Source organism: Psittacula echo (genome assembly GCF_963264785.1).
Source record: "Psittacula echo genome assembly, chromosome: 5".
Taxonomy (NCBI): domain Eukaryota; kingdom Metazoa; phylum Chordata; class Aves; order Psittaciformes; family Psittacidae; genus Psittacula; species Psittacula echo.
Window position 1 is genome coordinate 45,710,556 of NC_137739.1, and position 25,147 is coordinate 45,735,702.

The 25,147-nt window shown below is 41.6% G+C and overlaps 1 protein-coding gene across 1 annotated transcript; it reads left to right on the top strand.

Moving 5' to 3' along the window:
• Positions 1 to 23,280: 23,280 nt before the first annotated feature.
• Positions 23,281 to 24,762, top strand: GJD2 (gap junction protein delta 2; the record flags this gene model as incomplete). The annotated part of the gene is made up of 2 exons (XM_080618706.1): positions 23,281 to 23,351; positions 23,919 to 24,762. The coding sequence occupies 2 exons, from the start codon at positions 23,281 to 23,283 to the stop codon at positions 24,760 to 24,762; spliced, it is 915 nt and encodes a 304-aa protein (XP_080474832.1).
• Positions 24,763 to 25,147: the final 385 nt, after the last annotated feature.

Sequence of the window (25,147 nt, forward strand, 5' to 3'; positions counted from 1 at the left end):
TGGGTTGGGGCAATCTCAGGCACAGCTCCAGGTTCGGTAGAGAAGAGATTCAGAGCAGCCCTGCAGAGAAGGACTTGGGGGTGTTGGTCGATGAGAAAATGAACATGAGCCGGCTTCAGTGTGTGCTCGCAACCCAGGAAACCAACTGTATCCTGGGCTGCATCAAAAGAGGCATGAGCAGCAGGTTGAAGGAGGTGATCTTGCCCCTCTACTCTGCTCTCGTGAGGCCTCACTTGAAGTATTGTGTACAGTTCTAGTATCCTCAACATAAAAAGGACATGGAGCTGTTGGAGCAAGTCCAGAGGAGGTCCATGAGGATGATAGGGGGCTGGAGCACCTCCCGTATGGAGACAGGCTGAGAAAGTTGGGGCTGTTCAGCCTGGAGAAGAGAAAGCTGTGTGGAGATCTCATAGCAGCCTTCCAGTATCTGAAGGGGCCCTACAAGGATTATGGGGAGGGACTCTTCATCAAGGATTGTAGAGATAGGACAAGGGGTAATGGGTTTACACTTAAACAGGAGAAGTTTAGACTAGATATAAGGAAGAAGTTCTTTACTGTGAGGGTGGTGAGGCACTGGAACAGGTTGCCCAAAGAAGTGGTAACTACTCTGTCCCTGGACAGGTTGGACAGAGCCTTGGGCAACATGGTTGAGGGTGAGGCATCCCTGTCCATGTCAGGGGGGCTGGAACTAGATGATCCTGAGGTCCTTTCCAACCCTAACTATTCTATAATTCTATGAAATATTCAAATATTTTTATATATTGTTTTGGTGGTGGCAGAGAAAGTGGATGGAGTCACTACATATAAATCAAATTTAAACATAAATATGAAAATTTAAACAGACATTAAAACATTCTAGATAAATACAAACCCAAAATTTTAACATAATTATGAGAACTTAAATGAAAATATTAAATACTTATTCTCATACTGTACACGGTATTACTGAAATGCTACTACAAATAAGCCTTTTCACAATACAAATTAATTAACCCATAAATCTGTTAAGGCAAAGTCAACAACCTCCACTGTTCTCAAGATGGTTTCCAGAGTAGGGAATCACTCTGAAGTTCACACCATTGAGAAATTTTGTATGGTTTGAAAATATGGGGACATTTCCAGATTTCTGACCAACACAAATCTAATTACTCAGACTTCAGATGTTAGCCAGTGCTGTTTGCATGTTGTTGTTCAGAACCATTGTGCTTTTCTTGCTTGGTCTCACTTGCTAATGTGAAAGATTCAGCTAGTTAGAAAGGTCATCTCAGGTATTACTGTGAATTAATAGAGTGCAACCCACTGGAGCTTAAAATATTAAGCGAGTATGCAAAGGGCATGCTGAGTCAGGACAAGTGCATGCCTGCCTGCTTGGCTCTGACTGATAGGTCAAGGACAGCAGGTGTACAGCTGGCATCACATTCACAGCTGGCATCAGGAGCTCACCCATGAGCTGTGGGCACGAAGAGGGAACTGAAGGAAGCCACTGACTCCATGACTAGTGGAAAAATTCCTTCTGTAGATATTTTGGGGGCTGTAATTTATGGAAATGGATACGAGCAGCAAAGGCTGCGGAAAATAGTGATATGCTTGCAAATACGTAGCGTATGACTAAAAAGTAACGACTTACCTTTTTTCTCTTCTTATAGCAAGCTTCCAGATGTATTCAGTTTTAATGCAAAAGGTGTCCACACTCTGTGCACTGAAAAGTTTAATAATTCAATGGGATGGGAATTCACAGAATCACAGAACCATTAGGGTTGGAAGGGACCTTTGGAGGTCATCCAGTCCAACACTGCTGCCAAGGCAGGGCCACCTAGAGAAGGTTACACAGGAACATGTCCAGGAGGGTTCTGAACGTCTCCAGAGAGGGAGACTCCACACCTCTCTCTGGGCAGCCTGTTCCAGTGCTCTGCCACCCTCAACATAGAATCATAGAATAGTTAGGGTTGGAAAGGGCCTTAAGATCACCTAGTTCCAGCCCCCCTGCCATGGGCAGGGACACCCCACACTAAACCATGTCATCCAAGACTGTCCAACCAGACCTTGAACACCACCAGGGATGGAGCATTCACAATTTCCCTGGGCAACCCATTCAGTGCCTCACCACTCTAACAGTAAAGAACTTCTTCCTCATATCCAATCTAAACTTCCCCTGTTTTAAGTTTTAACTCATTACCCGCTGTCCTATCACTAAAGTCCCTACTGAAGAGTCCCTCCCCATCATCCTTGTAGGCCCCCTTCAGATACTGGAAGGCTGCTATGAGGTCTCCATGCAGCCTTCTCTTCTCCAGGCTGAGCAGCCCCAACTTTCTCAGCCTGTCTTCATATGGGATGTGCTCCCTCTCCTGATCATTCTCGTGGCACTCCTCTGGGCTTGTTCCAACAGTTCCATGTCCTTTTTATGTTGAGGACACCAGATCTGCACACTATATTCCAAGTGAGGTCTCACGAGAGTAAAGGGGCAGGATCACCTCCTTTGATCTGCTGGTCATGCTCCTTTTGATGCTGCCCAGGATACAGTTGGCTTTCTAGGCTGCGAGTGCACACTGCCGGCTCATGTTCATTTTCTCATCAACCAACACCCCCAAGTCCTTCTCTGCAGGGCTGCTCTGAATCTCTTCTCTGCCCAACCTGGAGCTGTGCCTGGGATTTGCCCTGACCCAGGTGTAGGACCTTGCACTTGGCATGGTTAAACTTCATAAGGTTGGCATCAGCCCACCTCACAAGCGTGTCAAGGTCCCTCTGGATGGCATCCCTTCCCTCCGGCGTATCAACCAAACCACACAGCTTGGTGTCATCGGCAAACTTGCTGAGGGCGCACTCAATCCCGCTGTCCATGTCACCGACAAAGATGTTGAACAAGACTGATCCCAACACCCATCCCTGAGGGACACCACTCATTACTGGTCTCCAGCTGGACATTGAGCCATTGACTACAACTGTTTGCGTGCAGCCATCCAGCCAGTTCTTTATCCACCGAGTGGTCCACCCATCAAACTGACTTCTCTCCAATTTAGAGACAAGGATGTCATGTGGGACAGTGTCGAACGCTTTGCACAAGCCCAGGTAGATGACATCAACTGCTCTACCCCGTCCATAATTTCCATAGCCCCATCATAGAAAGCCACCAAATTGGTCAGGCAGGATTTCCCCTTAGTGAAGCCATGCTGGCTGTCACCAACCACCTCCTTGTTTTTCATGTGCCTTCCAGGAGAATCTGCTCCAAGATTTTGCCAGGCACAGAGGTGAGACTGACTGGTCTATAATTTCCCAGGTCATCCATTTTCCCTTTCTTGAAAATGGGGGTTATATTACCCTTTTTCCAGTCGTTGGGAACTTCCCCTGACTGCCTTGATTTTTCAAATATGATGGACAGTGGCCTAGCAACTTCATTTGCCAGCTCCTTCAGGACGCGCTGATGGATTTCAGCAGGTCCCATGAACTTGTGTACTTTCAGGTTCTTAAGATGGTCTTGAACCAGATCCTCTCCTACAGTGGGCCTAGGGTCTTCATTCTCACAGTCCCTGTGTCTGCCTTCCAAGACTTGGGTGGTATTCTCAGAGCCTTTGCCAGTGAAGACTGAGGCAAAGAAGTCATTAAGAACCTCAGCCCTCTCCAAATCCAGGGTAGCCAGCTCTTCCGATAGCTTCTGGAGAGGGCCCACATTGTCCCTAGTCTTTTATTTGCAACGTACCTATAGAATCCCTTGCTGTTATCCTTCACATCCCTAGCCATGTTTAATTCTAACTGGGCCTTAGCTTTCCTAACCTGGTCCCTAGCTTCCTGGATAACATCCCTGTATTCTTCCCAGGCCACCTGTCCTTGCTTCCACTTTTATAAGCCTCTTTTTTCCCCTCGATGTTTCCTCAGCAACTCCTTATCCATCCAAGCAAGTCTCCTGGCCCTCCTGCTGCACTTCCTTCTAGTTGGGATGCAACACTCCTGAGCTTGTAGTAGGTGATCCCTGAATATCAACCAACAGTCTTGAGCCCCCCTGCCCTCTAAGGCTATATCCCATGGAACCTTACTCAGCAGCTTCCTGAAGAGGCCAAAGTCTGCTCTTTTGTGGTCCAGGGCAGTGAGCTTGCTGCACGCTCTTCTCACTGTCCCGAGGATCACGAATTCGACCATCTCGTGGTCACTGCATCCAAGGCTGCCCTGGAGCGTCACATTTCCAATGAGTCCTTCTCTGTTGGTGAGCACGAGGTCAAGCATGGCACCTCTCCTTGTCGGCTCCTCTATTACTTGCAGAAGGAAGTTGTCTTCCACACAATTGAGGAACCTCCTGGATTGCTTGTGCTGGGATGTACCTTCCCTCCAACAGATATCAGGGTGGTTGAAGTCTCCCATGAGAACAAGGGCCTGCGAGTGTGAGGCTGCTCTCTGTATTCTCCAGCCTATCCCTAACAAAAATAGCAACTCCCCCTTCCCGTATCCGAGGCCTGTCTTTTCTAAAGAGCCTGTAACCTTCCATTCCAACACTCCAGTCACAGGAGTCATCCCACCAAGTTTCTGTGATGCCTATTATATCATACCCCCGTAGACGTGCACACATCTCTAATTCCTCTTGTTTGTTCCCCATGCTATGGGTGTTTGTATAGAGGCATCTGAGCCGAGCTCCAAATGAAGCCGGCTCATTGGCTGGTGCGGCTGGAATATCTCTGCATTGCTCCGAGCATTTATTTTAGGTGCTGGCAACTGACTGGGTGTGTTGGGATGGAATGACGCCACCCTCCCCCAACACATCTAGTTTAAAGCTTCCTTGACCAGCCTGGCAAGCCTCCTACCAAAACCACTCTTCCCCTTTGTTGTCAAATCAGCTCCACCAGCCACCAATAGACCTGGCCTACTAAATTGAGTCCCATGTTCTAGATACCCAAACTCCTGACTATGGCACCACCATTCTAAACATTTATTAACCTGGCCAATCCTCCTAGCCTTTTTATGGTCCTCCTCTTTATCCTGGAGAATTGATGAAAAGACTATCTGAGCTCCAGAGCCCCTAACCACCTCTCCCAGGGCTCTGTAGTCCTTCTTTATGTTCTCCAGGCTACTGCTATCAACATCACTAGCACCCACATGGATCACTAGAAGTGGGTAATAGTCCATGGGACTTACTAGAGCAGGCAGCCTCTCTGCAACATCCCTGATCCATGCCCCAGGTAGGCAACACACCTCCCTCGAGATCGGGTCAGGCCGACAGATGAGTGCCACTGTTCTTTTTGAAGTAGAGTCCCCTACTACTATGACCCGCCACTTTTTCTTGGCAGCACCAGTAGAGATCTTTACCAGTGCAACAGCATGGTGTTCATGGTGTTCATGGTGTGAGTGTGTTTCCTCATTAGCCCCCTGCAGGACAGCAAAGCAGTTCTGGATGGGGACAACAGATTTAGGAGGAAGCCCCTTACTTTTAATTGTCCTCTTCCTCCTTTCTTTGTGGTTTTTTTTTTTGTTTGTTTTTTTTTTTTTTTTTGTTACTATTTCCCAGGTTCCTGGGTTAGTGGCCTCTTTCTGCACTCCATGAGCTTCAGTGGATGCTTGAGGCCTCTGCACAGTTTGGGCCTGGAGCAAGCAGTTCTGCTTCCTCTCAGCTTCCCTGACATCTTGCAGCCTATTAACAGCATCCCGCAGCTCAGCCACCTGCTGCAAGAGGACCTCCACCAGGGAGCATCGAGTGCAGCCCTGCCCATTGTGCACCCCACCCCCCAACAGACCAGTGCAGACACTCTCTACACTCCGAGCTCTGCATTGCAGCCTCCCCTCTCATCGGCTCTGTCTGGGTGCCTACGCTGGCCACCGCTGGGGCAGCCAGAGCAGAGCTCCCAGACAGGGCCCTGGTCATAAGTGGAGTGCTCACCATCCTGCTCGCCCGCCTGCGCGACCTGCCTCGACCTGCTCTGTTTGCCTTCACGAACTGCCTCAACACCCTCTAGTCTCCCTAGGGTCAGGTTTTTAACCAGTCAGGGCTGGTGCCGCTTCTCCTGCCTCCTCCCCCTGTGAGGCAGCTGCTCGCGTCAGCTGAGCTGCCAGGACTTGTGGCTGCCTCCGTGGATCTTGCCTCTGTGAGTAGAGGCTCCTGGACGCTGGGCTTCTCCCCACTCCGGTGTTGAAGACGTCCTCTCTCGAGCTACTCACCTCAGCAATTGACCAAACATAAAGACATTCTTCCTCACGTTGAAGTGAAACTTCCTGTGTTTTAGTTTATGGCCGCTGCTCCTTGTCCTATAACTGGGCACCACCAAAAAGAGTCTGGCACCATCTTCCTGGCCTTTGAGATCTCTTTGGCCATCTCCCGCAATCTCTCCTCATAAGAGAAACACTTTAGACCCCGATCATCTTTGTGGCCCTAAATTATAATTGCTATTATAATAACTAATAACTACTTATGGAAGCAAAACTAGGCCTTTTAAATATGGATAATGCAACTGATCAATTTGATTGAGAGGAATTTGAGTGTTAAGTCACATAAGCTAGGATTCAAAACACATATAAGAGATACCACTGTTATACTTTACTCTGTTTACACTTTACAACAAGAATTAATTACAGTAGTGTGTATTTTGTATGGCAAATGAAGATGGTCTAATAGGATGCAGAAAATAACTGGAAGGCATTTATCTGGTAAAAAGTAAAACTATTGCAGATACTCTCTTCAAAAAGGCAAATTAAAACCCAGCTGTACCCAAACCCTGCTGTGATCATCAATCTTCAGCTTTGAACTGCCTCAGCCAATGAAGACAGTGACAAATTTTGAGACTAAAGGATCACAGCTAACCTTCATTGTTTTTGATGAGATTCTCTTTGGACGGAAGAAGGAAACAATGTTTAGCCAAATTTATAGATTTTGAGAAGCATTGTGGATACATTGCAAAACATCTATCTGCCACACCAAAGTGTCCTGTTTGACTTTGCAGCTCCTTGTTGCTCTCTAGATACAATGGAGTGGAAATAATTCTGTGAAAGTCAGTCTAGCATGATTTTAAGCCACAGAAAGAGGCTTTATTCAGTAAGAAGGTCTTAAAAGTGTTTAAAAATACTTAAGAGAGCAGGTACAAGCAGGGACAAAATCTGTTCTGGTAGCCAGGACAAGGCAGCCCAGTACTTCTGCTTTTGACTGAAGCGTTTTGCAGTGTTACCACTGTCGCCTGATCCACAGATCCTGCAGAAAACTCTCCTTGTAGGTCGAAAAGCATGTTGGCACTTAAGGAGTATTGAGGGATAGGATTATGATCAGGATAGAAATCTTGTAATATCTATATGGAGTATGTGCTAATAATCTGAAAATCCTGATTCTGCTTTAAAAGATGGGGGTTTTGACAGGGAATAAGGAGATGTTTCAGAAGTCACTTGTTAATGCTTCAAGGTTCCTTCCAAAAAAATTGATAGGACAGTCATAAATTTGATAGAGTTGTCTACTTTGCACTAATCTTCTCTAAAAAGGCTGTTTTAGCTAAAGCTTTAAAAAAGTCACCCTGAGGTAAAGCAGCAATAGAAAAATGTTTAGCTTGAATAATTGAGTTCTGTAGAGTGATAACCTTTTTAAAAATGTAGAATAAGAGGGTTTTATACTTAAAAACATTAGGTGACTCTAAATATATGTGACAGTCAGATTAATCTACATTTATGCACAACAATATAAAAAGAATAGAGAAAAACCTCTTCTCTGCTGATTGGATAAACTGAATACAAGACAGAGACTGACACTTTCTTCCAGTAAGAGCTGAACCCAGTCCCACCGTGAAGCATCCTGTGACACAAGTAAAAGGAAAAAAATCATTTATAAAAGTGAGTGAGTAGGAAATCTCTCTCATTACCTCGAGAAAGAAACAATTTGGACTACCAATTACTCCTGAGGATGACTACAACTGCTGAAACTTGCAAACTCAACATACAGAAATGTTAATGGTTGGAAAAAAATATTATGCTGATATATAATTAAAAGATGGAAGTAATTTGTGATTAAGTTGTCCTGTGTGAGTAATGTTGGATGAAATTCATTTAGCAGGCAATATGTATATATATATATAAGTATTTTGGGTGACACGATTTAGTGTAAGGTGCCCTGCCCATGGCAGGGGGTTGGAACTTGATCTTAAGGTCCTTTCTAACCCTATTCTATGATTCTATGACTATATATATATATATGTGCAGAGAAAAATGTAGATGTGGCATAAAGCTATATTGATGTAGATCTTCATAATATGCCAGCAATATAGTAAGACTGGAAGGTGCCCAATAAAATCCAGGTAGCGAAGCAGTAAGAGCTCAAAGACCAGTTCTGAGTCTCTAAGCCCCTCAGTTTTAGATTGCCAGAAAGAGTATTGTCAGTGATAATGAGGACTATACGAGCTTTCTTTCCAAAGGGTCCCAAATGAGTTATGAGCTACATGGTGGATATGCTGTTGCAAAAAGGCAATGTTCAAAGGGAAATTGAGGACCTCCTGGGTGGTGGTGAAGATCTGCAGCTCCAGCTTTTCCAGAGAGAGTGGAAATGGCTATCTGTGGCAGCACATAAACCCCTGCCACATACTCCTCCCTCTCCCCCAGCTCTCTGTAGCTGGCTGTGGCTGCCTCTGCTGAGGTGAGAAAGCAAGCAGGTGAAAAATATAGTTAATTTCATTCTTGGGAGGAAAGGGACTGGGAGACAGATATTGCTGGGCCAGTATGGGTGGAGACAGCTTCCACAGCATCCAGAAGTGCAGGGATTTTACAGCAGCTGCCATCAAGGATGAAAGAGAAGTTTAAGGAATTCAAGCCATATCCTAATGTTTATGTAATAGCTGAGTTTTGACAATTAATTTCATGATAATTCTTTAATTTTGATTATATAAATTATTTTCAGGACACAGGCTTGTGTCTTCAAAAGCTGTCTCTATTTTATAAAAAAAAACCCAAACAAAACCCAAAACCAAAACCCCAAACACAAATAAAATAAGAAATATTAATCTTAAGCAATAAAAATATGTACCTTGGATTTTTTTTTTTTTTTTGTACTAAATATGTTTGGTTACTAAAAATGTTTTAAAGTTGACTGCATGTGTGTGTATGTTTGCAATGCTTTGATTTTCTGGTAAGTCAAAAGGGAGAAGAACTTTGCAGAAATAGAAATTTCAGCAGATTTTGAAGACAAACCACTGAACAAGTCATAAGGAAAAAGCATTTTATACTTCTGTAGCATGAATTATGTCTTGAATTTAGCACCTACACTGGGAGATCCTTCCTTGTCAAGGAACACCACCTACAAGAAAAGATTTTTTTTCACCAGTTAAATCATGGGCACTCTGTGATTGTAATCTGTGGGGAATAAAGGGAATCATCTCCTCCTCAGTCTTCTGTTAGAGGCTAAGGAGAAAACACCTTTCTTGAACTAAACTTCTGACTTTATTATCTGAAGTATTAATCTGACAATTTGAGTAAATGATTATTGATATATATCACCAACCAATTCAGTTACTAATTCAGCATTGGTTGTGAATTAATTTTTATTATTGTGTTGTTCATAGTTGGAACACTGAACTCACAGCAGACAGCTTGTCTGTGTATGTAGAAATGCAAATTGTAAAAAACACAATCTTTTGTTTTATTCTTACAAAAGTTCAATGATTTCTCAAAAGCGATGTATTTATTTGCAGGAATGAACATATAGTAGGTATTTATGTTTATTATGGATTACTAAGTATCACAGTCCATTACAAGATACTCAACAATGCCCAGATATACTTTTAACATGTAATGTAATGTTTTGTAAAAACCAAAACCTTTAATATGTTACAAAACCTTTAATATGTGATGCACAGTTTTTAAAAATTCTCTTAGGCCTTACTAGTCTTACTAGTGTGGAAATAAATTTAGATTTATTTTCAATTGAATTGGAGCTCTCTTGTGCAGCTCAGCTCTGTATGGCAACCAGACAAACCGCAGTAATGCAGTAGCTTTTGATCTTTTGCCCGCATATTTTGGCAGCTAAATAAAATGGACTTTGAAAGAGACTTACATCGAACTGATATCTTCACTATATGTAGGAAAATGAGTGATTATCCTGTTTCTGGTGATAGTCTCTCTTGCATTTGGTTCTGGGTTCTGGGTTCTCCAAAGTGTTTGATGTATAACATGTATATATTTGTACATGTGTGTATATATGCATAAAATTATATTTACACATATGTGTGCACATATATACATACAGATATTTTTCTCTCAGTCTTCTCTTTAACTTTGCAATAGAAGAGTATCCCTGACTTGATATAAAGTTTCAGAGACCACATCTGTATGACATAGCATATGAATAATCCCTTAGAAAATCAGCATAGCTGAAGATGGAAGGACAATGTCAGAAGCATCGCAGAGATATTTGACCAGTACAAAACTGTAGATATTTTTTAGTCTGTTCCTAAGACAGAAGTTAATTTCTGATTTAGTTTTCTGCTCAAGGGAAAACCTCAGAACTTTGGAATTTGAGGAAAAGATCAGAACTGAAGTGTTTTTAGTGATAATGTAAAATAATTTTTCCTTCTTACAGTGTACAAAGTGCCTCCAAGGTATGATTTTCAAACATATTGTGGATATATCACACTGCTGAAAGAGTAAAAAGTGCTCAAAGTCATGTAGAGAATAAGTTTGCAAGGTCTGGTGTCACATTCTGTAATTTAATGGCTGCAGCAATGCTATTGTAGGTTTTTTCTCTCTGATCAAATATAACATCAGCTGTTGTCATCAACTAGGTAGACAAATTTGTTTCTGCCCTTTCATTTCAACTGAGGCCATGACTTCTGCCCATTACACTGGCACCTAACAGAAATAGGAAACCACCTTCTGACCTTGGTTTTTGTAAATAAACAGCATATGAAATTGTCAGGAATAGTATGCTGCAGGCTCTTCTTTCTGCCAAAAGGCATACAGAGTTCCTTCGCTCATTCTGTCTGTATTTATTAAACAAAACAAATATATTGCCATTTAATGCTGAAAAGACTATTTCTTTTGTAAGTAATAATACAGAGATGGTGATTGAGCAATCTCCAAATAGGGTAGTATGGTGACAGAGAGACAGTGGGTGCTATTAAAAGCTTGACATTTATCACTCACAGTGGTTAAATTTGTCATGGTATTTGTGGCATTTGCCAATCTAAATATAGAGAATACCACAAATGCCACATAACAGATAAATAATGTTGTGCAAAACTCAACAAACTGCTGGTGGTGCTTTGCTAAACCTACAGCGCTCTATGTTCTGGAAATGCATTGCAGATGTTATTAGCTAGGAATTTATCAGCATGGAAAGGTAAAAAGTTTACTATGGTTTTCTTTTCCTTTATTTTGCTCATTTAGACCTGAAGGTCTTTTGTATAGGAAATATTTCTATACAAAATATATATTTATAGCCCCCAGAGTAATAAAGCCCCTATCAGAGTTTGAGTATCCTAAAGCTAATAAAAGCCAGATCATGACGTATCATTCACATAGACAAAAAGGAGTCTGTCCAGTACATGAAGTTTAGGAAATATTCCTGAAAAATATACCATGCGTCTTGTGACAAACAACCTACAGTACAAGTCTTACTGGAAGAAATGGCTTCTCAAGCAGAAAGTTGCTCTCTAGGACATAATTTAAGAGTTCTAGAGCTCTGTTTAAATCCTGGAGGACAGAATGGATATAATCAATCACATTGGACACTTACTTTTCAGATACAGAAAAATCATCATTATTTTATTTTCAATAACTGCAGAAAAGGCATTAAGATAAAAAAGTGCATAATAGAACTACTTTTTTCTACATCTAATAAAACTTTAATGGTGGTAGAGGAGAAAGAGCCTGTGTCCTTGTCTTACAGTGTTGGGGTTTTGGAGTCTAGGCACCCAATTCTTATTCTGACCTTGGAAATACTGTTTCTTGACTTCTCTGGGTTCACAGGGTGAACAAGAAATGGTCAGCCGCTCTCAAGTCTTACCCACAGGTGCAGTTCTGTCACTGTTTGGCTGGAGGAGGTGCTGTGGTACTAAAGCAACAGTTCTCACAGGTATTAAGTCATGTAAAGGGTATTTTGCTACACCTTAAGAAAGTCTAGCAAAAGGTTGAAAGAATGGGGCCATAGTTGTGACCAAGTTCTTCATCTTTAGTGATGATGCACACTTGATTCCTTAATGGGATTCTGATAGGACAGACCTAAACCTAGAGTCAGATAATTTCCCTGTCATAGAGCTCTTGAGACTGACTATTAGATTATCTCTAAGGTTTCTGAATGCATCTGATTACAGCAGATGGCACTGAAGAGTATATAATGAAAAACCTGTTACCAGTTAGTCCTGCTCTCAGTCCTTGGCAAGAACTCTGTTGCTGGGGGACAGCCTGCCCCACCATGGTCTTCACCACAGGCTGCAGGCGAATCTGCTCTGGCATTTGAGCACCTCCTCTCTCTCCTTCTGCACTGACGTTGCTATCTGCAGAGTTGATTCTCTCACATATTCTCACTCCTCTCTGTGATTTCTGAGATGATCTTCATATTAAATATCAAACATAAGAAGCACTTTTGTACTCCCTTTAGAATGCAATGTTAAGCAGTCACAAAAGACCATTTAAAATTTGAGTCGTGTACTAGTTTAGCTTTGCTTTTTCTTTGTGTACTGTGATTTAGTTTTCCTATTTACACATTCACTTACTTTACTTAATAAAAACCAAAAAAGCTATTCATAGACATGGTTGCAGTGCACTTGATTTGTTCCAGAAGCAGCTGTGGCAGGTCATACCATCTCTGCAGGACAATGTGACACAAGCAGATTGGTACTTCCTAGTTCTGGAAAGACTTTTTTCCTCTGGTTCCAGAGAAAAGAGCAATTAAATTACGTTTATTTAATTATATTGATATAGTCATTTGATATATTTCTCTGACCAACTCTGCCAGTGAAAAGAAAGGATAATTCCCATTTATTGTGTCAAAACCAATCATAGAACCATATCATAGAATGGTTTGGCTTGGAAAGGACCTTAAAGCTCATCTAATTCCAACTCCCTGCCATGGGCAGGTGGAATCACCTTCCACTAGACCATGTTTTTCAGAGCCTGGCAACAATGGTTTACTTTACAGTGTACTTTTTTTTTTTCCCAAAAATCTTCTTAAAAATGGAGGAAAATCACATTATTGGGAAAGGCTAAGAATGAGAGGAGGGACCTTATAAATGGGGAAGCTTAGTCTCTGTCATCTGCTTGAGGATGCTTCTATCACCATGGCACAGTCAGGAGGTTTGCCGCCCAATTTAGTATAGCTTGTTGGCCGCACTGTCTCTCACAGTGAAACATGCTGTACTAAGTGTACTTTCTGTTCAACAGGAACTCTGCCTGCACAGTGTGGATGACTCACCCACCTGTCCAGTTGGTGTTCTTCGATTTAATTGATATATCTTTGAACTCATGTTTTCTCTCATGGCTTGTTTGCCTTTGTGGCAGTCATATTTGGATTTCACACATTCTTCATTTTTGCCGTACATAGTGCCTTCAAGCCCAGAACAGTGTGCGCTGACATTTCAGGTAGCATGATACTGGACTTTGATAACTAGTTGGTGTAATTGAACTAAATGTGCTTCACAAATATTTATTAAAGCCCTGTGGGGATGTGGCTGCCATTTTTCTCTCTCCTCCACTGCACTAGCTTCTGAGTAAGCCTTTTCTCTTTATAACACAATTTCTGCCCCAAGGCAGATCCTTTGTTTCAAGGAAATATATGAAATAATAAAATGCATCAAACAACACTAATGAAACAAATCAATAATCCATCCATGTATTTTTTATATACTAATTATTGACCTCATGTTTAAGCAGGTAAGTACTTATCAGTAAATGTTTGAAGTCACTTGCCCATATTTTGCCTACTGAAAATCTAAGATGGATATACTGATGTTGAAATTGGGGCTGTAAATCTGCTCATTTCTATTCCTCAACATCAAAAGACGTCTGGTTTTGAGAAAACATTGGATAGCCCATGCTGAGACATGAGGCCTTGAAATTCCTGTCAGAAAATGTTCTGTGTGTAATTTTCATCTATTTTAACCATGTGAAAACCTTTATTAAATTTAAAGCTTAGGAGCCATGGTCCTTCTGTTTTCTTGATTCACCGTAACCTGACTTCTTAGGCAAAGTAAAGCTTCTGGAGAAGACAAGTCCTCCATTGACTTGTTCTTACAACTTTCCATCACCAAGTCTGTGTTTCATTGTGGGTCTATGCTGAAGAAGGAAAATGACAGTAAATATGGATGGGGAAAGAGATGCTTACTGTCCTGGGTCAGGAGGTATGACCTCCTTATTGGTTTGAACACAGCTCTGAGGTATGTGCACACAAAATGGAGATATCCTGGAGCGGGTGACTGAAGAAAATAAAATTCTGTATTTCTTTGGTTGTGTTCCAACAGGTAGAGTCACGTACAAATATAAGAGATGCTTCAAAACCTAAAAAAAAAAACAAAACCACAACCAAAAACCAGAAAATGTAGTATTTGCAATATATCTTAGTAATTGATACAAAATAATAGTTGATTAAAATGGACACATATTTACTCATTTGCATTTAAGTGTAAATATATGTCACCGTTCTCACTCTGTTGTAACCTTTGAATTTCAACAGACATTTTAAATGGTGAATTCTAGTGTTCAGGGTCTGGTTTAGGTATTCAGCCTGGCAAGAGGTGGGTAATGGAACCTTTCAGTTTCCCTTGATCTTCAGGGTAGAGCTGGGAAAGCACTAGCAGAAGGATAGCCAGGGATGACTCAAACATCTGCTTGTTGCATGAACCAGCCTGTCCACACCGGGCCACTGAGCCTCCTGGGAATGCTGTAAAGAAGGTGTGAATAGGGTAATGAATGTCACATCTTTCTATGCTGTTTACCACCCAGTAGAAGAGACACAGGAAATTTTCTTTCTTTTTTTTTTTTTTTTAATAAAACACTGATAGTTTGCTTATGTTTCTCACAGGAAAACAGTCCTCCCTTTCTTACAGGAAAGTGTGAAAGAGGTTGCAAACAGCTACAAAGCAGAATTTCTAAACCTAAAATGCAAAGTAAGTACCTGATTAAAATTAGGACAGATTTGCATAGGATGTGTATAAATCAGTGTAGCCCTTGAGCATCTCTGACCTATGCAAGGAATTACGTGGGTTTCACTGTTATCTAGAAAAAGAAACTGTTATCTAGAAAAAGAAACTAACTTCCAGTACCATAGCAACATTATGCATAATGCTGATTTAGTTTTTTTCCTTAAAAGGACATAAATAAATCATGCACAATTGCTGGTTTTCTACAATGTTTTATGAATGACTGAATTTATCTTTTTGCCTTGCTGTATCACAAATTCTTTCCCACAGCACCATCTCTAGTACATTCTGGAAAATATAGTTATGAATTGAATAATTCAGAACATGATCATATTTGCAAAATCTGGGGGTAACTACTTAAACTTTCTGTGGGACAAAACCATGAGTATCCTAATCACAACTTTATGAAACTCAGGGCTTTTGCTTCATAGAAAATTCTGATAGTCCAAATTTGATTTTATTCTATTTTGGAATAGAAACATTACAAAAATGTAATGGAAAGCTCATCCTGGAAAACTTTTTGTTTAGGAAAGATTAACAAAAGGTGTTCTGAAAATAAAGCATGCTCCACAGAATTGAGTAGATACTGCTCGTTAATAACAGTTGTGGAACTCACAAAAAATGCCAGTTTAAATCACTATCTGTGAAGCTCCAGATGTGCATGATTGGGATGGCTCCAGGAAACTCTTCTGGGTCTATGAATTGGTGTTTTCCAGTGAGAGCATATAAACCTATACATTAGACTAAAAATTGGCACTTCTGGATGTTTATAACACTTAAATTCACTTGAAGATTATTTTTTTTTAACATTCCAGGAAGTCTACAAACTACGTCAGATTCTTCTCTCAAACCCATGAGATACACTTTTGAGCCATGTATACTAATCTCACTGAAAAGATAACTCAGCAGCTTTTACCTGAGTCTAAATTCACATGGAATTTAAATACATTCTCCCCACTGTTTAAATAACCTCAAATAAGATTATTGAGGACTTCTAGAGAAAGGAGTTACTATAGAATTATTTATTAAATGCTATTTCATATTTCTTTTTTTGCAGTCATGCAAATAGACACTAATTATAACTCATGCATAAATGCAGGCATTTACACACATGCATGCATTTATACCTTACATATCTGTAATTGATTTAATATCAAATATATTGCACACATTTTTATTGTAACCGTAGAATCTTTGACAGAAAGATAAAAACCTCTGCATTTCTTACTAAGATCCTGCTTTTCACTCCTGTTCACTGACATAGTTTACTTTCAAATCAATCATTTGACTGCCCTAGTTATTTCAAGGGATTGTTTCAGCCTGACCTCCGAAGGGATGCTTTAATGCAATGTGAATTCTCTTCTGAGACTGGTGGGATAGGGAGGGAGAGGATGAGAATGAGGAGCACCAGGAATACTGAAGACATATGGTGGTGTAACAACCAAAACAAAGGAAAACAACTCTGCCGTAAATCCTTACACTGAGCTGAAAGCAGCTGGAAGTACAGAGATTCAGCATTTAGATGAAGACAAATGTAGACAACCCAAAGCAAAGCAGTAGGTCTGAAAAAAAAAGCTTCATGCAATGCATTCATACTGAAATACTGAAGCATTATCTCTCATAAATATTTTTTTTTCCCCCTGTGGAATACAAGAAGCATCAAAATGCTGCTAAGAGGACTCTTTTTTTCTTATTATTTGATCTTGGTCTTTGCTGTTCTGTGTATTCTGAATCACACAGTAACTTGCTCAAAATTTGTATTCTGCCATTAGAGATTTAAAAATATTTTGTTGTAAATAAGATGTTAAAAGGCTTTAAATTCCAGCTCCACTGAATTCAGTGGGATTTGCCATTAGTACCATGAAAATTTACTATCATAGGGTTACTATGATAGTATGATATAGACAATTTTTTAAAAATATATGATTACCATTAAATGTAATTAAGTTTCTTCTGCTTACAATTGGCAACTCCTTTTGAATTGTAAGGAAAAGATGAAAATAAGTTTTGCCAAAGTGAGTCTAACCAGTGTGCTGTATTGGTTCTGACATAGCGGCTGTGTAATTGGCTCGTATTTTACCATAATGCCCTAATCAGTTATATAGGGCTGTGTATCTTTTGTAATATTCTTCTTTAAAAGACTTTAAGAAAAAAGAAATCAATTATTCATCAGTAAAAGATCATTTTCATTCCCATATTAAATTATTATCTTAGTATGTGCATATTTCCTTGCATCCTTGCAATGTGTACTAAATTTGGTTATATGGAATCCTTCATACTCTCCCATGTCTAAGGTATTTTTGAAAGGCTCTTTCTTTAGTGAGTACAGAATCTTAAAGTAGATTATAATGGGAATCCATATAAGATTTGCTCACAAATTTACACTTAAGCCATCATAGTCCATGAAGCTACATTAATGGATGCTTTAGCACAATGTGAGTGCTCTTTTGAAAATGGTGAAAACAGAAAGGAAAATCAGGATACAGGCAGCAGATGATCTGGCCATTGGAATATTTTACTTCTTCTGTACATTTTTTTCCAGAGCCTGTCAGCTCCTAAGGATTTGATTCAATGATGTTTTACTTCTCCTAGCTGCAGCTTGTCTGCAAATAAGCAGAGCTTATGCTCAGGAGTTTGCAAGAATGTGTGTGTGTGTATATATATATATGCATATATATATATCTGTATATATGCCAGAAGTAAATGCAAATGTCATCTAGGATATAGGTCCAAAATATTTCCAAAGAAATTCATTTGAGCTGTTAATTTGTGCATTAAATGTCTTCATGGACTGCTACACAAGACCCTCATGAAACTTGAGTGATTTTGTCTGCCAGGGAATAAAATATTCTGTAACTAGAAAAGTATGATACATAGAATTTGTTTTCTAGTTAAAGCAGTTACAGTTAGATATTTTAAATTGCATTAGTTCAGAACATTGAGGATTTATTTATTTAATACCGGCCCCCCTCAAGAATATTTCTTATACTAGCCGACCTTGGCAAAAATATTTATGGAAATTTAGCATACAATTTACAAGCCCTCACTTTAAAAATTTGTGAATATTCATAGATATATTCTTCTTTACAGGTAATATTCATTGATTTTCCAAAGAATTTTCCATTTATAGTAATCTTCAGTTGTGGATACGGACCTCTGATGCGTAGTAGAGTCTTAATATGGTTATGAAGCTATTTTGTCTGCTTACCCATTACAGAAAGTCCTCAGTTCTATGCACTTGACACCTTCCTATTCTTAAGCATGAAGTGTATAAATATAGGCTGTATTTCATCCTCACAACATGAAACAGAAAGAAGTGCTTGCCCTGCTATTGACAGCTCTGACACAAACACAGTTGGCCAGCTGTGAAGAGTGTGCTACTTATTTCTTGGCAGCAAAATGACAGTATTCTTGAAATGTTGCTTTCTTTTGTGAAGGACTGAGGCCATTAGTACATCCAGGTCTCTTACCTTTTCAGAAGTCTTTACTTTTTAAATTGCAGGAAAAATACAGTTTCTGTGGTGTAAGATACTCAAGTTGTCTTTTGAAGGAATCTCATCTGAGAGAAAAACACCGAGAGGGATTTCTTATTAAGATCCACATAGCAGCTGACTGCAGTTAGGGTTTGTACCCATACAGTGAGGGGAGAACGTGGCATAAATGCTCATTTTAATGAGAGAGAAAGTGTAGGTGGAAGCAGATGACCTAGATGATTTTATGAATAAAAGATCTAATCTGATGCAATCATTTCATTAATACACACATGGCACCAAATGAAAACAGAGAGTAGCAGATGGCTATGAGAGGTCTTAAAAAGGCATTTTCAGTTTAGTAGCTAATGACTTAGATTTCATGGACGACACCAAATACTAGCAGAAAGGGAGAATTTATCAGTTCTCCAAATAAAGTTCTATTGATTTATGACAGTAACACTGAAAAATCTTCTGTGACATTAGCTAGAAATGCAGTCACAAAGCAGATATGGGGCAACATGTTTTACAAAAACTTCTAAAAGACAAACCCAATATTTTCTTTAGTAATAGCTCACAGATTCTAATTAAAAACTCTTCCTTTGCCCTCAGTTTGCTACAATTTGTGGAAACAGTGGTGTGTAATAGAATAATGAAATAGTTATTTGTCATGCAGTTTTGGAATCTAAATATGATATTTATTTATTTGCTGAAATTATGGATCCATTGTGAACAACTGCAGAAAAGATCATCAAGGAAGGTCATTGGGATAGTATGGGATAGTACTTGAAATATGTAGCTTTATTTTAAGATAAAATCTTTGGAATAAATTTAGGATGAATGTATGACCTTAAAAGGAGGTTGTACATGGGGAAGGCTTGTGCAAGATATGGATTGGGTTTTAATGTTAGTAAACCTCAGTATAGAAAATAAGAAAGCAGGGAAATGCCATTGTTTAGCACACTATCTTATAGCAGGTATGGCACTAGCCATGTGGGTTCTTCATCCCACCCAGTCATGGCATCTGCATCCAGGCTGCAGGAGGACTGACAGGAGAGCCAAGTGTGTCATCTCTGCTCCCAGTCTGATCCTCTCTGTACTTGAAGAATATGCTGCCTGAGAGATTTGACTACTTTCTGGACCCTTCACAAAATCTGACCAGGGCAAAAGGGCTGGACTTCTTAGAGAGAATCTGGCCTACAGCTTCTTAGAAACATATTAACCTCGATTTGGCACCAAACTGAGGACAAATAGAGTCTCATTTCTCAGACCTAATCCAAGATCAACTTAGTTTATATTATTTTCTCACAAATTAATATTGCAGCAGTGGCATTTTTGAATGCAGGCAGACTGAAGTTTTCTTTTTCCAAAGCTTATTTGAGCTCCTATTACGGACAACAGAGTTCATACTGAATTCTGTGTGTAGAGGAATACTCATTTTCTTCAAATTAAAAATGTACCTTCCCACACAAAGCCTGTGTGTGGAGTGGGAAGTTGATTTTGTTTCCTTTGTATGCAACTGATACAGTATTGAACAAGGCAGGCTTGGTCCTACCGAAAACTGGTATTGCTGCTTCATTAGGAAAAGGTTCTTTGTAAGCCAGGAGAGCTTTAATAATCCTGAATGCTTGTGAATGAAATGTAGGCATGGTTTTCTAATGTGAATAGCACACACTGCGATATACATTCACAGCATTCCTGTCAGTGTTCTGCTCTGCAAATCCTGGCTTTACCATAGGCTGAAGCATTCAGTGGAATGGTGTAAAACCTCAGATGAACCTTCAGAAGCTGAAAATCTTCTTATGTCTACAATTCTTTCTACAATCATGACTATACATGATATGAGTACTTTCTTATTTAGACAATTTGTCAGACAAGTCCACAGGTTGCTGTTATACATGTAATGGATAATTATGTTCTTCATACACCTTTCACTGTTGCACTAAACACTCAGAGAACATCACATTGATTCTTATTACTTCTATTTTGAACAGAACTTAGGGCTCAAAGTAAGGATAGAAAATCATAGTTCCAGAAACTGTACATGGAAGTTTGAGATACATCAAAGTCCTTTGAGCTTTCCAGGCACTTAAAATGTATGTTGACATCATGAAAGAAAGTCTCACACTGACACGATTCTTTTTTCCCCCAAACTCACTAAGGTCTAAAATTCAGTAAACTTTTTCAAGTCCAAGGCCAATTATCCTGTATGTAAATACAGTTGGGGGATGCATGAGGTTACTGTTAAAAAAGGAGAGGCCAGCTATTTTGGAATGAGATGCAACTCCTGTAAAAGCAGACCTGAAAGTGTTTAACTTTAAACCATATTTAAATCAAAAGTAATTTCATAACAGTGCTTACATGTTTGTAGCATCCATTTATGGTATTTCCCCTCCATGTCTCCACAGCTGGGCTATCAGTAGTAAATAGAATTCATCACACACAGCAAACACTGACTAACTGTTCATTAATAGGCCAATTTTTTATATGATCAGAATTTAATTCCTTTTTATTTAAAAGCTCAGATAAGTGGGTTTTCTATCTGAGCGCTAGAGAACAGCTTTGCTTTGTAAATTCTTACATTTGTGTATGAACCAAATTCTTCTTTCCCTAATAATTTCAATCACAGGCTTTCCCTCTCTGTTTGGTTTGCTAAACAGGATTATCATCATTAGCTTCTTAGCATATTCCCTGCCCTCTCTCCTTCTGAGCATGCATTACTGCTTCCTTTACTGGTTTGGTTTCTCCCATTTTCAGATCCATCTCCAGATACTTTGTGGTCCATATGAGAGGCACTCAGTTGTCAGGTTCATTGGATAAATACTACAGTCCTCTCAAAAGAAACAACTTTCCTTATTAGTTATGGTGTTTCTGCAGCACAAATGCAGGAAATGTGAGAACAAGCTTTTAGGAAAGTGCAGTCAAATTTTAGAGAAAACCAGTGATTATTCAGTCTTACCAGTAATTCCCAACAGTGTGGGAAGGAAACAATCCAGATTATTGAATGCTTCTTCACAGACTCTTGGTTGAGAGGGATGAAAAACCCACCGATTTCCATGCAGAGGTATTCACTGATCTTCTCTCATTTGATACTTTCCTAAGTCAAAGATTCGGGGATCCAACCAGGCAACCAACCCAATATCATGTGAATCAGAGACCATCTGCACACTCCAGTTGAAGAGATGACAAACCTTGGGGTGTCTAAAACACACAGATGTCCTCTGCACAGATGAAGCGTGCTTCTATCTATTCAGAAAACACATCATTAACGCAACATAGAATTAGTTCATGAGAGAGGTGCAAAGAAAATAAAAGACTACATTGTTTATGATGGCCTGAGCAGTTCTGCTTGTGAAAGAGACTGATATTACTGAGTTTGGCAGTAGGAGCATTATGATTAGAATGACTAGAATTTGTCTTATGTTGCTTTTAAATGAGATTAGTTGAGCAAAATGAACAGCAGGTAGGAAGCTATACTTGATCTTTATGGAAATATGTAGAATACATTTTATGCTTTTCCACCAGAGAACAGTCAATTTTAATTGGTGCCAGTGTTTTGTGTGGAATTGTTTGGTGGTGTCTCAGGTACAGTCTTCAAGGTTATCTGTAAAATTAAGAATATTTCAAACACAGTGTAGTAGTCTATGAGAATAAAATATGTGGATCGATTATAATGCAGGGATTTATTCAAGATACTTAATTCTGGTGCTGTTTAGAGATGCTTTGTGTGAAAGTTTGGTGTCTTTCCTAGCTTAAGTACAGTATCAGGCTCAGAATTCTCTGAAATAGCTATGCATTTCATTTCTCCTGAGTGATTCTTATGCCTGTAATCGGGGGACAATAAAGATGCAATTTTAAGTCCTATGCTTTCCAAGGACAAGCAGTTCTAACAGGTAAGATTACTGCCGTATGACACCGCTGTTTTGTGAGCGGCAGAAAGCACAGTCGCTGCAAAGCCGAGCAGCCCCTGGGACCCCCCCGGGCAGCCAGGCATCCGTGGCCGGAGGGGAAGCGGTGTCCGGCTTTGCAAGTCAGCAGCCGAGGGGCAGCGCCCATTCCCAGCGGAGCCGCTCTCCCTGGCCGGGCAGTGCCCGTGCCGCCGGGGGAGCGCCGGGCTGTGCGCCGTAGGGCGGGCGGGGCCGCGGAGGCCCGTCCCGACTGCTGCGGCCAGCAAGAGGCACTCGGTTGCACGACAAGCCTCGTGCCGGCTGGGGCAGCTCTACCTCCGTCCTCCTTCCTCCCCCTCTTCCTGCTCCTCCATTTATTTCATTTATTTTATCGCATTTATTTATTTGCATTTACCGGAATAATAAAAATGAGAAAATCCGAGCGCTGCTTTTGGCTGCTCTCCACCAACCTGTCAGTGACGCAAGCGGAGACTACTTAAAGGCAGATTAGAGGCAGCAAGACACTAAAAAGCCAGCCTTCCTCCCACCACGCAGCGGGTCTGCCGCGCCGCGCCGCCCCACGAACCGAGCGGGCCGGGCGGGTGGCGGCCGCCGCGGGGCCCCGAGCCCAGCCCAGCCGAGCCGAGGCCAGCCCGGCCCAGCCAAGCCGAGTCGGGAGCCCTCGGCACGGCTGCCGCCTCCAGCAGCCTTCCCGCCACGGGACTGCGGGCGGTAGAGAGGCGTTGCTCTTTTGTTTGATCTTCCTCAAAAAGAGGCGGGGGGGAAAGGAAGGAAGAAGTGAAGAGATCCCCTCCGCTTCCCAAAGTCTTTGTCTCCGGATGAACAGCGATGGGGGAATGGACTATTCTAGAGAGGCTACTGGAAGCTGCCGTGCAGCAGCATTCTACTATGATCGGGAGGTAAGGCGGCGGGGAGCTAAGGGGCCACGGGCGGGATCCCCCCGTATCCGGGCTGGCCGGCGGCACACGCGGGTCCCGGCTGTGGGGTGCACCCTTCTCGCGGGGCTTCTGCGGTGTGCGCCTTGCGTGTGTGTGTATATGTTTGCAGCACAGGCCACCGGGGCCTAGGGACAACGCGAAAGCCGCCGTCCTTGTCCCCACGGTGCAGCGGGCGGGCATCGGGGAGACCCTGCTGCCGTCGGGGTCCCGCGGCCAGAGCGACCCCCTGCTGCTCCCTCCAGTGCTTTCGGCCCCCCCCCCCCGCCGCCTTTGCGGTTGATTTTTCTCCGGCGGGAGGTCGGGGCGGGCGGCAGCGCTGACTGCCGCCCCAGATTTTTGCCAGCGCGGACTCGCACGGGCGCACATGGCCGCGCCGAGGCGATGCTACAGTGATCTGCACGCCTCCTGCGCGGGAGCGGGGCTGTCGCTGCCGGTGTGACGAGCCGGGCCGGGGCGCCGCGGGCTGGGCCCGGTCAGCACTGGACAGCTCCCGGCGGCGGCGCGCACTGACGGGCTTCTCTGTTCCAGGATCCTGCTGACCGTGGTGGTGATCTTCAGGATACTCATTGTGGCCATTGTAGGGGAGACGGTGTACGATGACGAGCAAACTATGTTTGTGTGTAACACGCTGCAGCCAGGCTGCAACCAGGCTTGTTACGACCAGGCTTTCCCTATTTCTCACATAAGGTACTGGGTGTTCCAGATCATCATGGTATGCACTCCCAGCCTTTGCTTCATAACATACTCCGTTCACCAGTCTGCTAAGCAGAGGGAACGGAGGTACTCCACTGTCTTCCTCACCTTGGAGAGGGACCAGGATTCCATGAAGCGTGAGGACAGTAAGAAAATCAAGAACACGATTGTCAATGGGGTGCTGCAGAACACTGAGAACTCCACCAAAGAGGCAGAACCAGACTGCTTAGAAGTGAAAGAAATCCCCAATCCTGCTATCAGAACTACAAAGTCAAAGATGAGGAGGCAAGAAGGCATTTCTCGATTTTATATCATCCAAGTGGTCTTTCGAAATGCCCTAGAGATTGGATTCTTAGTGGGACAGTATTTTCTGTATGGATTCAATGTCCCTTCCATGTATGAATGTGACAGATACCCTTGCATTAAAGAAGTAGAGTGCTATGTCTCTAGACCCACTGAGAAGACTGTATTCTTGGTATTCATGTTTGCTGTCAGTGGGATTTGTGTGGTGCTCAATTTGGCAGAACTGAACCACTTGGGCTGGAGAAAGATCAAAATGGCAGTGAGAGGAGTACAGGCAAAAAGGAAATCCATATACGAAATCAGAAATAAGGATCTGCCAAGAATGAGTATGCCCAACTTTGGCAGGACTCAGTCAAGTGACTCAGCTTATGTGTGAGGCTGTGACAGAACTGAAACACTGTGCCAGGTGGAACAGACCCAGATACCATTAGAGAAAGGTACATTGCTTAGGCAAGCATTTTATCAAACCACCAAGAAAGCCATTAAGGTATTGGATCTGCACTTACTGAACTATCTGCAGAATGCAGTGCTATGTAAAAGACTGAAAAACCAGCTATAAACCCACGCTTGATCTAGCCTTACAGCACAGCTACTATTATTCCTACTTTTCTTTCTAATGATTGAGTGTTACCTGTTGGTGGAACAGCTTTTTGGTCGTTGTTAGGATAAGTTTACAGTTTGGACTGTCTGACTAATTGTTGTAAATGTGTAGAATGTTCATATTAAAAATCTGCAAGGATACTCTATATGGGGTGGGGTAG